The following is a 12629-nucleotide window of genomic DNA, read 5'->3' as shown; positions in this document are numbered from 1 at the left end:
TTGAACTCTTGTCTCCTACACTGGTAGGCAGACTCTTTACCACAGAACCACCAGGGAAGCCCCAAGTCATATTATTTTCTCTTCTGATACTTTCTTTTCTATTTTATTACCCCTTTTCCTTCCTTTTTTTTTTTTTTTTAAAAATGCTACTCACAGCCCACTAAACTGATTTTGTAACCCGTGAACAGGCTGTGACTACAAGTTTGTGAAACACTGTTATGCAACCACTTTGAACCGGACCTTGTCTCTTTGCTTTGGCATAATGACCCTTGACCCTGGACAGAGGTCTCCACTCCCAGCCCTGTGATTCCAAGGGTCTACTTTTGACTAACCTGGTTGAGTCCCTCCCCACAGGCGACATAACCCAAGGGTCTTCAGGAAGTGCCCACTGGGGCCTATACCCCTTCTCAACCATGCTCTGGGTCCCCAGGGCCCTGGAATCCCCCACCCAAACTACTCTGAGCCCTAGTGGCCTTCTTGTGGACACATCCTAAACCAAGAGGGAACCAGGAATGTGGCTGGAGCTTGGATGTGCAGGGTGGAGTGTCCACACTCACGTGCGGGAGGTACCCAGAGTGGGGAAAAAGCCAGTTGCCATGGGTCTGGGGCCTCCATTTGTCATTGCTCAGTTACCAGCACAGCCTCCCAACATCAGGAGCCAAGCTGGCTTTGGCTCTGTACACCGGGGGTCTCCATCTACTGTGGGCGGAATCCAGCACTGACCCTCTCATTGGTCAAATTCTTCTGAGGCCCACCTCTCATCCCTCCCACCTCACCCCTGCTGGCTTGGTTCTCCGTATCCCCCACCTAGGCTCTGGAGTCTGTGACCCCCCCATCTTACTCCTGGGGGCCCTGCCCCAGCCCCCGCCACTGTTCCACGCCCCGGTCAAGAATGATTAGAGACCAAGGGACAGAGAACGCAGGGCTTTACTTCCTGTCTGAACACAGGGGATAAATGGGGGGCGGGGGGCAGGCAGTCCTCAGCAGGCAAGGCTGGGAGAGCAGGGGCTCAGGCCATCAGTCCTGGCTCTGGCTCCATCCACCTCTTCTCTCTCAGGCTGGGCTTTGTTGTAGGTCCTGCAAGGTCACAGCGAGCCAGTGGGGGCTCAGTCTCGGGGTGCCCATTAGGTCGTCAGCCCCTGCTTCCTACGGACTCATCTGTCACGATTCCAGCACAATCTGGGCAACTGTCTGCACTTGCCACCTGTGGGAGAAAGAAACAGTTCCGTCGTGAGTCAGACAATCCCGATTATTACGTGTGATCTGGATGCTGGAGGATGAGGCCCATCCACCCTACCCCTCGGAAGGCTCCAAGGCAACTCTGAGCAAGTGACAAGAAGCTGATGGGGAAGAGCTGGCGCAAGGGTCCCCAGGGGTCATTCACATGTTCAGCAAATATTTACTGTGCACCTACTCTGGGCCGGGCAGTGACCTAGGCACTGGGAACATGGCCAGGAGCACAAATGGAGGAAATTCCCTGCTCTGGGAGTACTGACTTGCCAGTGGGGGAGATGGACAACAAGAAAAGACCTAAGTCAAGTGTATGGATGGTGATGAGTCAGTGATGAGTGCTATGAGGAAAAAGAAAACAAGGATGGAGGCAGGGAGGCCCAGGAGTTGGGGGCATCCTCATGGCGATGACTAGATGTGCCTCACTGGGGAGGTGATGTTTGAGCAAAGACCTGAAGGGGATGAGAGGGAAGCCACGTGGACATCTGGAGGAAGGGTGTTCCAGGCATAGGGAACAGTCAGTTCTAAGGCCCTGAGTGAGGGAGGAGTAGACAGGAGGGATTAAAGGAGAGCCGGAAGGCCAGGGGGTTGGGCCAAAGGAAATGAGGGGGATCTTAGAAAACAAAGAACGGGGACTTCCCTGGAGGTGCAGTGATTAAGACTCTGTGCTCCCAATGCAGGGGGCTCAGGTTCAATCCCCGGTCAGGGAACTAGATCCTATGTGCCTCAACTAAGAACCTGCATGCTGCAGCCAACTAAAACCCAAAATGTGTGTGTTAGTCGCTCAGTCATGTCTGACTCTTTACAACCCCATGGACTGTAGCCCATTAGTGTCCTCTGTCCATGGAATTCTCCAGGCAAGAATACTGGAGTGGGTTGCCATTCCCTTCTCCAGGGGATCCTCCTGACCCAGGGATCTGCATTGCAGGCAGACTCTTTACCATCTGAGACACCAAAGCAGCCAACTAAATAATTTTTTTTTTTAAAGAAATAAAACAAAGGGAACTTCAGAAAACAGCCCCTCTCCATCTCCCAGCTGCCACCCTTACCTACCCCACCCCCCACCCTGGTCCCTCTGGACTCATCTCCTACTCCTCTTCTCTCACACCTTCCCAGCCACTCCGCCTCTTCCCTTGGTTATTTTAACAAGCTCAGCTCATTCCTGCCTCCAGGGCTTTCCACTTGCTGCTCCCTCTGCCTGGTTTTTAAAATCATCTTTCTCATCATCAGAATCCATTCTGCTTTGACCTCTTAAAAGGAAGAGCCTCTTCTCATCTTTCTCAGTCTCATCTTTATTTTCCTCTTGGCAAGTCTCTTTTTCTGTATTCACACTGCTCATGAAAGCAGTGACCTATTTATTGTGATCTCCCACCAGCTGTGAGTTCCCTAATGGTGGGGACCAGGGTCCCAAGCATCACAGCACAGGAGGGCACAGAGAGTGTGTGTGTGTGTTCAGTCATGTCTGACTCTTTGCCACCCCATGAACTGTAACCCGCCAAGCTCCTCTGTCTATGGGATTTTTCCAGGCAAAAATACTGGAGTGGGCTGCCATTTCCTACTCAGGGGGATCTTCCCAACCCAGGGATTGAACCTGTGTCTCGTGTGTCTCCTACATTGGCAGGCAAATTCTTTACAACTAGTGCCACCTGGGAAGCCTGGGCACAGAGTAGGTGCTCACAAATGTCACTGGAACAATTTATAGCCCTAGAGGTAACATTCAGGCTCTGCCTTCACACAGACATAGGTCCAGCCCTTCCCTGATTTGTATGTGCTGTGTGACCTTGGGCAAACTGCAATTCTCTGAGCCTCCCTTTTCCCACAGGGGAGAGAACAGTGCCTGGCACAAAGTCAGGATCTATAAACATGAGTTGAAAAATTGAGGCAACAGTGCTTGACCCCCTTATTCAACACCGATCAGGCACGTGTCAGTGATCTCTTTTTAATTCTATCCATGTTCTGCCTCCCACCTTAAGGCAAAAAAATATGGCTGTGCCCCTTTTCCTGATGAGGCAGCTGGACAAGAGAGGTCATAAAACTTGGCGTGGGTTATACAGTTTAACTGAGAGCTTGCAAACTGGTGGCCCTTGTGTTATATTTAATCTGTAGCATTATTAAAAAATTAGTTTCTCTGCTTGAGATCCTCCCTTTGTGCCCCTTTTCTGCCTGACACTGGGCCCTGGGAGGCTGAGCACAGCCTGGTGGGAGAGACAAGGGCACAAAGGAGAGAGAGGTTGAGGTGTCTGATCCTCTCAACCCCTGCCCTGCTCCTTCTGGGGAGCTTACCAGGAAGCAGTGGTTGGAAACCTCTCTCTGGAGCCACAGCTCCTGTTTGGGGCCCCCTCCTCCAGCTCCACCTCTCACCAGGCCCTGGTGCAGCTGCTCCTTCCCCTCACCGCCTCAGGCTGCAGCATCACAGCTCCCAGGTGTTGCTACTCCTGGGGAGTTGCACCACTGCATTCCCCTGCCATGTGAACAAGCCCAGGCTAGTCTGCTAGAGAAGACCACCAGGTGAAGACCTGAGGTTCCCATTCAAACAGATCCCTGCTGACCCGCAAATGCCCTCAGAGGCATGAATAAACCCAGCGGCAACCAGAAGAACCACCCAGCTGAGCCCAGACTATGTTTCCAAAGTGAAGAAATGACAGCTCAGTAAATGGGTATCATCTTAAACCACTGAATTCTGGGGTGCTTTACATGGATGTGCATTCTCAGTCACTCAGTCACGTCTGACTCTTTGCAACCCCACAGACTGTTGCCCGCCAGGCTCTTCTGTCCATTGGATTTCCCAGGCAAGAATACTGGAGTGGGTTGCCACTTCCTTCTCCAGGGGCTCTTTCCGATCCAGGGATTGAACCTGCGGCTCCTGCATTGGTAGGTGGATTCTTTACCACCGAACCACCTGTGAAGCCTGGTTTACATGGATATGTCTCCTTTAAAATGACCTTGTTAGGGGCCTTCAAGTCCCGTCCGGTCAGAGTGTAAGCCAAGGTCTCCTCCCTCCCAGTCCTGATGCCTCTCCCACCCAGCCTCCATTCTCACTGGTGAGGATGACGATGCCTGTGATGAACAACACTGCTGCCACCATCAGCCCCCGTTTCCGGAGAGTGTCCTCGTCTGCAGAGAGAAATGGAGGGGTGTGATGAGAGGGGCCTTCAGCCTCCTTCCCCCACAGCCTCCAAAGAGTAACTTACCATAGAAGAAGGGGTCATCCTCCTTTGAACCTGGAGGGGACAGAAGGGAGCAAAAGTTTATGGAGCGAATCGGTGTGTGAGAGAGTCAGAGAGGAGACACCTGGATCTCAGCCTTGGTGCACTTAGGGCAAAACCTGAAGTCCTCACAAGGAGCACAATCGGGTTCCCATTACCTCTAAACTCTTCTCCTCGCTTACCCCCTTACTCACTGTGCTTTACTCCCACCCCCATTCCCCATGGGTGAACTGTGTGAAACCCTGCTCACCCCAGGGCCTTTGCACTGGCTGCTCCTACTGCCAGAAGCTCCCTTCCCCGGGCATCCACGCGGTTCCCCTTAGCTTCTTCTCAGTGAGGTCTCCGTGGCCTTTTACAGAAAATACTCTCTGACCACTCTCTCACCCTAACTCTGTTGCATCTTTCTTTTTTTTCCCCCCTTCATTTTTCTTGACAGCAACTTAATACATGGTTATTATTAACTTATTATTTATAGTTATTAGGATCCTTATTTATTGTCTCTCTCCCATGAGAACATCTGCTCCATGAAGGGAGAGATTTTCATCTGTCTCACTCACTTCTGTACTCCTGGCACCTAGAGGAGGGCCTGGCCCACAATAAGTGCTCAGTGAATATTGTGTGAATGAATGAATGAATGAACTCTCTATGTGATCCATGGCTGTGTCATTTCCATCTGTTCACTGCGGCTGGCTGCACAGTAAGTGGAAGATAAGGCCAGGAGGGGAAAAATCAAGGTGCCCCTATACACAGAGCTCTCTGCTGACCCCAAACTGATCTCCAATGCACAGGTAAATCCAGCTGAGACCAGAGAAGCACCCAGCCGAGCCCAGACTAGACTTCCAAATTGCAGACCTGAGCACTAAATAAATCTTTGTCATTTTAAGCCACTGTGTTTTGGAGTCATCTCTATGCAACACTCATGCATTCATTCATCTATTCAGACATTTACTGTGTGCCCACCCTTTACTCACTCACAAGAATACCAGCCCTGAAGTCAGGTATTCACCCAACACCTGGTTACTGAGCGTTCTGTGCTGGGCAGCATTGAGGTGCTGAGAACACACAGTGAATAAGAAATAGCCTGTGTCCAGTCTGAGAAGGGAGTTACTGACCAGGCTGTCTGAGGATGGAGTCCCTCCTCTCGTCTCTGCTTGGGGATTGTGTCTTGGAGGGCGTGGAGCCGTGAGTAGGATTGGCAGGGGATTTCGTCTTGGAGGGCGTAGAGCCTTGAGTGGGATCAGCAGAGAGAGTGGCCAGAGAATGGTGGAGGGCAGGAGTGAACCAGGGAGAGAAACAAGAGACACCATTGATCATCTTTGTCTGGGAGTAGCCCCTCTCCCAGACCTACATTCAGTGAGCTGGCACAGGTTTCCCCCCCAACCCACAGAGGCAGCCAGGAATGGCAGGTGCTCACCCTGATTAAGACCAACAGCCCAGGCTAGCTTGCTAACCCCCGAGGAACCCCTGGTCCCTCTCTGAGGACCTTCTGGATGGCCCCATGATCAGGAATAAAGGGTAACGTCTGTCAGACACAGACAAGGGCCTCCAGGATCTTGACCCAGTCACAGAACTTGGAGATACTGGTTAGAAAACATGTTGAATATCACCTCTGCTCCCAGACCAAATACATCAGAGGGTTCCTCTTTGTAAAAACATGAATATCCCCAAGGAAAGTCCTGCCCCTCTGGCACTGAGAGCATCTCCAGTTAAGGTGGTCACCCCTGACGGATCCCCAGATGTGAAGCCAGCAAGCAGAGAAACTGCCTTGTGACTGGCTCCCCAGGCCAGCCTCAGCGTCTTGCTTCCTAAACATTCCTAAAACCAACAGCCAAAGGTTACGAGATGTTCAGGAAAGCTTTTTCCAAGAAAAGGGAGCAGCAAAGTCATGGGCAAAGATGGAAGGATCACAGGAAATGTAAAAGGACAGCCTCAGCAGTATGTAGGGCTCATCGTCCCCTCCCCCAGTGTGAGGGAGCCTGGGCTTAAATTTTGGTTCTGCCATTTTGCACTGTGTGGCCTATGGCTTGCCAAGTAACCTCTCTGGGCTTCAGTTTCCTTCCCTGTAAAATGGGGTACCAACAGCTCTTACCATGTAGGGTAGTGATCAGCACTAAATGAGTGATCATGTAAAAGCTTAGCACAGTGCATGGAGCAAACCCTCAGCACATTGTTGTATTGTCTACTTGGCTCCAGCTCCCCCCTTCTTCTGTGAAGAGTCCCCCTTTCTCTAGGGAGAATTGTTGCTGCTTCCCCAGACCATCTTGGTCTCCTATGGTAACCCAGCCACAAGGGGGAGCACGTGACCCAGTCTCATCCTTCCCTGTAGCGCTCAGTGGCTTCAGTCGTGTCCAACTCTGTGCTACCCTATGGACTATATAAGCTGCCAGGCTCCCCTGTCCCTGGGATTCTCCAGGCAAGAATACTGGAGTGGGTTGCCATGCCCTTCTCCAGGGGATCTTCCGACCCAGGGATCAAACTTGCATCTCTTATGTCTCCTGCATTGGCAGGTGGGTTCTTTACCCCTGAGCCACCTGGGAAGCCCCATCCTTCGCTGGGACCTTTCAAATTCCAAGCTAAAATTTTCAGCAGATGCTGGGTGAAACTCAGAAGTTCTGAGCCTGCAGGCGATGGAGCCACTTCCTTGCCAGGTGAAAGACAAGCTCCAGCACAAGAGAACAAAGACGCAGGAGGGAGAGAGGCTCTGTGAGGGTTGGGCAAGCTTGAGGTTCAGCAGTGCCTTTTACCTCTTGGCTCCTTGATCCCCTCGGCCCAGCTGAATTTTCATCATGTATAACCAGGGATATAGAAGAACACATAGAGTAACCTAGGTCAGCAAGGACTCAGAGTAAGAGAATCCAGAAATACGAAGATGTTTTCTCAATTGGAAAATGTGGAAACAGCTGCTATAATCCCATCCCCATGGTTGTACAAAATAAAAAAAAAACTCCCTTCCCCCAAGACACCGTATTTCCATCTGTTGTAAAATTGTTTTAATAGACAGACTCTGTCAGCAAGAGATGCTTTACTGTCATCACTGGGAAGTTGTAACAACGATAATAACAAAAACTATCTACAGGGGGAGGACTTTCCACGTAGTGCTCTTGTGCAGTGCCCAACCTGAGCAACCATGCATGCATTCCAGCCTGTGAGTGGCCTAAGCTATAGGACTTTCCAGTGGGGGCTGCTTCTCAAATACGGACCATCACACAGGCATCAGAAACCACCTATTACCTTTATTTCCGCTCATCTCCCTTCCCCAAATGTTACCTCTGGTAACAGCGACTCACTCGTCCTGTGATGAGTCATCTTTCCCCTTACTCTTGGTCTAAGTGGTTCAGACAGAGTTGACCGGGGCACAAGACTCAGCCCTGACCAATCGGAGCTGTTCATTTCCCAGGTTCCCATTGGTCAGTCATGGGCACGTGACCCCACCTGGGCCAATGAGAGTCAGCTCTAGGCCTTCCAGCTAGAGAGGCACTCTAGTTGCTGAGTTTGTAATTGCAACTTAGAACTAGTGGACCACCTTTGCCACTAAGGGGGTAAAGACCTCTTCAGAAAGAAGACAGCAGAGCTGAGAGGAAGAAAGTCGTGATGACAGTGCTTGAGCTCTTTGACCCAGCTGTGCCTGACATTAGTGCCTCTGTACTTAACAAAGCATATATTGCTAATAATTTTTTTTTCTCAGTTGGGTTTTCTGAATTTTGTAACTAAAAAGCTCCTGCTCTAACATTAAAAAGATCTACACCAAGGATAAACCCACAGGCACATTTCCCGCACCAGCCCTATGAAGGGACCTGAATAAAGAGGGCCTCGGAGGGACTTCCCTGGTTGTTCAGTGGTTAAGAATCCACCTTCCAATGTAGAGAACACAGGTTTGATCCCTGGTCCAGGAAGATCCCACATGCCTCAGAATAACTAAGCCCGAGGGCCACAATTATGGGGCCCAAGCACTCTAGCGCCCATGTTCCATAACAAAAAGAGAAGCCCAAGTACTGCAACGAAGACCCAGTGCAACCAAAATAAAATTAAGTAATTAATTTAATCAAGTTACTTAAAAAAAAAAAAACAGAGGGTCTCTGAGTCTATCAAACTTCAAATTCTGCAAACCAGATAGTCCCTCTTGAGATGCCTGCTGCAAATAAGATTTATTATGGCTCCGAGAAGTCTCAGCAGATAGAAACGTGTTTAACTCAAGAGTTTCCCAAATATCTTTAACTGCAAACCAAAAAAAAAAAAAAATTGGAAAAATGTATTAATTCCCCAAATGGATGCTCTGAGAAACATACTCAGGGAAATGCTGCCCTAGATAGAGAATTAAACACAACTCAAGTATGTTGCTGTTCTAGTCCCAGGTCTACCTTGCGTGGTACGCTTGTCTGTCCCCTGACCTGTTGTTAGAAGCACCTCCGTTTCTGTCGTTTGCTGGGTCTGAGTCTCTGTCTGCTTCGGTGTTGCTTCTACTCGGGGCAGAAGAGAAAGGCGGGGAGGGTGAGAAAGGAGTGAATCAGGGACCTGCAGAAAACAGCAAGGGTCCTTCTCCCTGAACCAGGCTGGCTAAAATCAAAGCTGTCCATGGATAAATGTTGCTGTGGGGGTGAGAAAGGGGGACTGTCTCATGTGCTGCTGGTGGCAGGGCAAGTCTGCGTTCCTGCGCCCCACAGGGTCATGGGTAAACTTCAGAGCCAGGTTCCTGGGCCCTCATCCCAGGCGTGTCACTGACTTTTGGTGACCCCTTGGGCCAGTGACTCTGAGCCTCCTGTAAAATGAGGAAAGTGCTCATTTCTTTCTCAGAGGGTTTGTGTGAGGACTGAGTGAGTGAATGCAGGTAGGTATTTAGAACCATGACTGTCCCTTCATGTGTGCTGTAAGTGCTCAAGGAGGAGGGGACAGATTTTTCACTGTGGTGCTGTGAGCAGCAGGATGAACTGAGCCTAGATGGAGTCATGCCTGAAGGTGTATCCCTGGACTTTTCAGTTACACAAAACCAAAAACTCCCATTTGGTTCAAGCTTGAGATTTTTGTTGCTGTGATAGAATGTTGACAGACCCATTCCTTGTTCCTCACCTAGGGCTGGAGTAAGGACATCAATGATTTCAGTTGCTGGATCTGCTGGAGTTATGGCCTCCTTTGATATCTGTCCTGGAAAATCAAGAATGAGAAGTCGGGGGGAGCCTTTGGTCCCCCTTCTCTCACCAACACTCCCACCCTCCCCTTCCTTCTGCAACCTTGGTGGTCTGCTGGTGGAAGTGTTTTAAGAAATGCTAACACCGCACACCCTACCTCCAGCTGCCTCTCCCTGTCCATCCTTGTGGGATGAGAGAGGCAGCCCAGGCGCTAGAGTCAGCCAGGGGCCTGATCTCAAATTCTGTTCCCAATAACTTCCTTGCTGTGTGTCCTGGAGCAAGTGAAACCCCTCCCCCTGAGCCCCTGGTTGCCTCCTCTGCAAAGTGGAGATAATTCTTGAATCTACTTCTCAGGACTATAGAGAGGGTGAAATGAGATGGAGGTGGGAAGAGTCTTGCCTACTGCTTAACATGCAGTCAGTGCTGGATATCAGATATCATATCTATCAATCGCCACTGCCCCCAGCCTGGCCCCGCCTCCACCCTCTCCCTCCAGGACCATCACACAGCCTCCTCCCTGGTCTCCCTGCTCCCCACAGCCAGAGGGAGCCTGTGAACCTGAGTCAGATCAGGCTGCGGGCTGAGTGCCTCCTCTGGCTCCACCTTGCTCTAAGAGCCAAAGCCCTCACCTGGCCCATAAGTGTCCCCACCGCCCCCACCAACCCGATCTGTCACCTCTCTGACCTCTCCTCTTTCCACCCCACCCCTTGTTCATCCCAACCCAGGCCCGGCCTGCCTGCTGTCACTCACACTCTCCAGATAGAACTCATATTCCTCACATACCTGCTTGGCTCATCCCCTCCTCTCCTTGTATCTGCCCGAATGTCACTTTCTGGTGGATGTCACTTTTTGGTGAGGTCTTCCCTGATCACTCTATTTAAGCAAGCCTCATTTCTCTCCTCTATTTTTTTTTTCCCATAGCATTTTTCACCTTCTAGCATATAATATTGGGTTGGCCCAAAAGTTCGTTTGGTTTTTTCCATACTATGTTATGGGCCAACCCAATATAAGTTACTGATTGCATTTGGTGTCTGTCTTTCCAATTAGAATGTGAGCTCCTGTTTTATGCCTTGCTGTTTCCCCAGTGCCTAGAATAAGATCTGCTCAGTGAACGCTTGTTGAACGACTGAATGAACACACAAAAACCATTTTATCCCAGAGAAATGGGGCAACTTCAGTGCAGAGTTTGCTCTGGGTTCCGGGGTTAGAGCCCAGCCCCTCCACACACTAGCCTCTGGCACAGGGCACTTTCCTTCACTGACCCTCAGTTTCCTCATCTGTAAAATGGGCATAATAGCATCATCAATTACAGCAGAAGCTGAAACAAGCACCTGCCATGTAGAAAGCACCTGCAAAGATCCCGCATAGATACTGTTTTCAGAAAACACTTCGCAGGCAAGGGTGAGACGTCTTCAACTCCTGGACTGGCCTCAGCTCACCCCCTTTCCCTAATCACATATCACCCGAGGATCCAGGAAGCTCCTGTGCTGTGAGTCGAGGGTTCCTCGTTGCCAAGTAGAAAATCTACACCCATCTCCCCGCCAAATCAAACTCTGTGAGTTCTTCTTGGAAGTCAAACGGAGGATGCTCAGCAGGACAGGCCCTGGCCAGACTCACTGGAAGCAGCCACCCAGGTCTGAGGTATCTAAACAGGGTGTAACCTTGGCCCCCTTACTGGGGCCCCCACTTCCTGGTGCCAGCTCAGTAGAAGACTGAGGACACAGGAGAGAGAACCCAGATTCACCAGGCAGCCACCCAGCAACACATGCACTCGAAGTGAGGCTGGGGGCTCTGCAGCAGGGTGGAAAGAAATGGTTAGGCCTTACCTCTGGTGGGGAGAATCAGGCCAACGGTGATGAAGAGACACAGGCGACCAGAGGGCGACATCTATAGAGCAAGTCAGAGCTGGGGTCAGCCACGATGTCAGTGACACAGGCCCAGGGCAACCCCTGGGACCCTGCAGCCCCCTTCCTTACCCTGAGCAGGCCCCTCTGGCTTCAGAGACCCCCGCTAGGGGCTGATGGTTGGCTGTGGGGAAGGGGGCCAAGGGGAGGGTCTCAGAAGTGAAGGTTCCCAGCCGTCAATTCCTCTTTCCTTCTGCGGGTCCCCCAAAATAACAAAAAGCATCAGTCTACACCAGGCTCCAAGAGGCAGCCACTGCCCGGGGCAGTCCCCTCTGCCCCAGGAAGCGGAGAAGCACTCCCGTGGCCGGCTGGGACTGACCCTGCCGGGCAAGGAGAAGGCGCTGGGGTGCAGGAGAGGAGATAGGAGGGCCTCGGCCCTCCCTCTGGGGCTGTCCTCAGAGCGAGGAGCCAGCAAGGAGGGGGAAAGAGGAAGAGTGAGTAATGTGCTTCTGATCTCAGAGGAAAAAGTGAGTTGCTGTGAGGGCCTCCCAGCAGGGACAATAGAGCGGGATGCTGGGCAGATCTGGGCGGGTGAGAGGGAGGGAGGCGAACTGGGGAGACTGAGGCAGGAGGAGCCGAGTGGTGCCCACGCGGCGGTGAAGAGAGCCGGACGGAGAGTGAGCATGAATGGGGGGCGGAGAGGCGCCGAGAGGATGGTCTCTACCCACCTGAGCCCGGCGCCTGGGCAGAGGGGAGCGGATAGAGGAGGGTCGGAGGAGACACTCACGTCAGAGCCGGGGGTCCCGAGCCTGCAGCCTCGTGAGGAGAGGACAGCGGCGGCGGCTGCGTCCAGGCGGAGGGTGTGGCCAGGGGAGCGCGCTGGCGGGCGGGGACCGAGACGGGCTCAGTCATTTCCTCTTGGGTTTCCTGGCTTCAGAGCCCGGGGTGGGAGCAGGAGGGGGAGACGTTGAGGGCGATGCTGGGGCCTGGGGTGAGAGGCAGGGCGGAGGCCTCCACCCACCCCGCCTAGGGGAGGCTGGGGGTGGGAACCGCGGGGCGGGCAGGTCTAGGCGGGGTGGGGTTTGGGGAGGCGAGGGCAGCGGGGGGGAGGGGTCTACTCTGGGGTCTCAGGGATGGGCAGCTGGATTAGGGGGGTGGTGGCGTGGAGGGAAGGGAGGGGAAGTTTGAGGGGTTCCGAGAGAGGAGGAGGCCACTAGGGGGCTGGC

The 12629-nt window shown here is 52.2% G+C and overlaps 1 protein-coding gene across 6 annotated transcripts; it reads right to left on the bottom strand.

Moving 5' to 3' along the window:
• Positions 1–909: 909 nt before the first annotated feature.
• Positions 910–12398, bottom strand: FXYD5 (FXYD domain containing ion transport regulator 5). 6 transcript variants are annotated; one of them, XM_043893992.1, is made up of 8 exons: positions 12191–12398; positions 11386–11446; positions 9501–9575; positions 8825–8893; positions 5549–5662; positions 4422–4451; positions 4270–4344; positions 910–1204 (listed from the first exon to the last, which is right to left on the bottom strand). In XM_043893992.1, the coding sequence occupies exons 2-8, from the start codon at positions 11444–11446 to the stop codon at positions 1155–1157; spliced, it is 474 nt and encodes a 157-aa protein (XP_043749927.1). In that variant the 5' UTR covers positions 12191–12398; the 3' UTR covers positions 910–1154. The 6 variants fall into 6 exon arrangements, with proteins under 6 accessions (XP_043749927.1, XP_043749912.1, XP_043749897.1 ...); XM_043893977.1 differs by having other exon boundaries at positions 8795–8893; positions 12132–12396; XM_043893962.1 differs by having other exon boundaries at positions 8795–8893; positions 12191–12393.
• Positions 12399–12629: the final 231 nt, after the last annotated feature.

Source organism: Cervus elaphus, chromosome 4 (genome assembly GCF_910594005.1).
Source record: "Cervus elaphus chromosome 4, mCerEla1.1, whole genome shotgun sequence".
NCBI classification, from domain to species: Eukaryota; Metazoa; Chordata; class Mammalia; order Artiodactyla; family Cervidae; genus Cervus; species Cervus elaphus.
Note: the sequence above shows the minus strand (reverse complement) of the source record. Positions and strands in the feature narration are given on the sequence as shown.

Coding starts and splice junctions, on each gene's coding strand:
- FXYD5 (XM_043893977.1), bottom strand. CDS start 11,446: ATGTCGCCCTCTGGTCGCCTGTGTCTCTTCATCACCGTTGGCCTGATT. Junction 4,452..5,548: donor CTCCATCCTCAGACAGCCTG/GTCAGTAACTCC, acceptor TGTCCCCTCCAG/GTTCAAAGGAGGATGACCCC. Junction 1,205..4,269: donor AGGCATCGTCATCCTCACCA/GTGAGAATGGAG, acceptor TTTCTCCCACAG/GTGGCAAGTGCAGACAGTTG.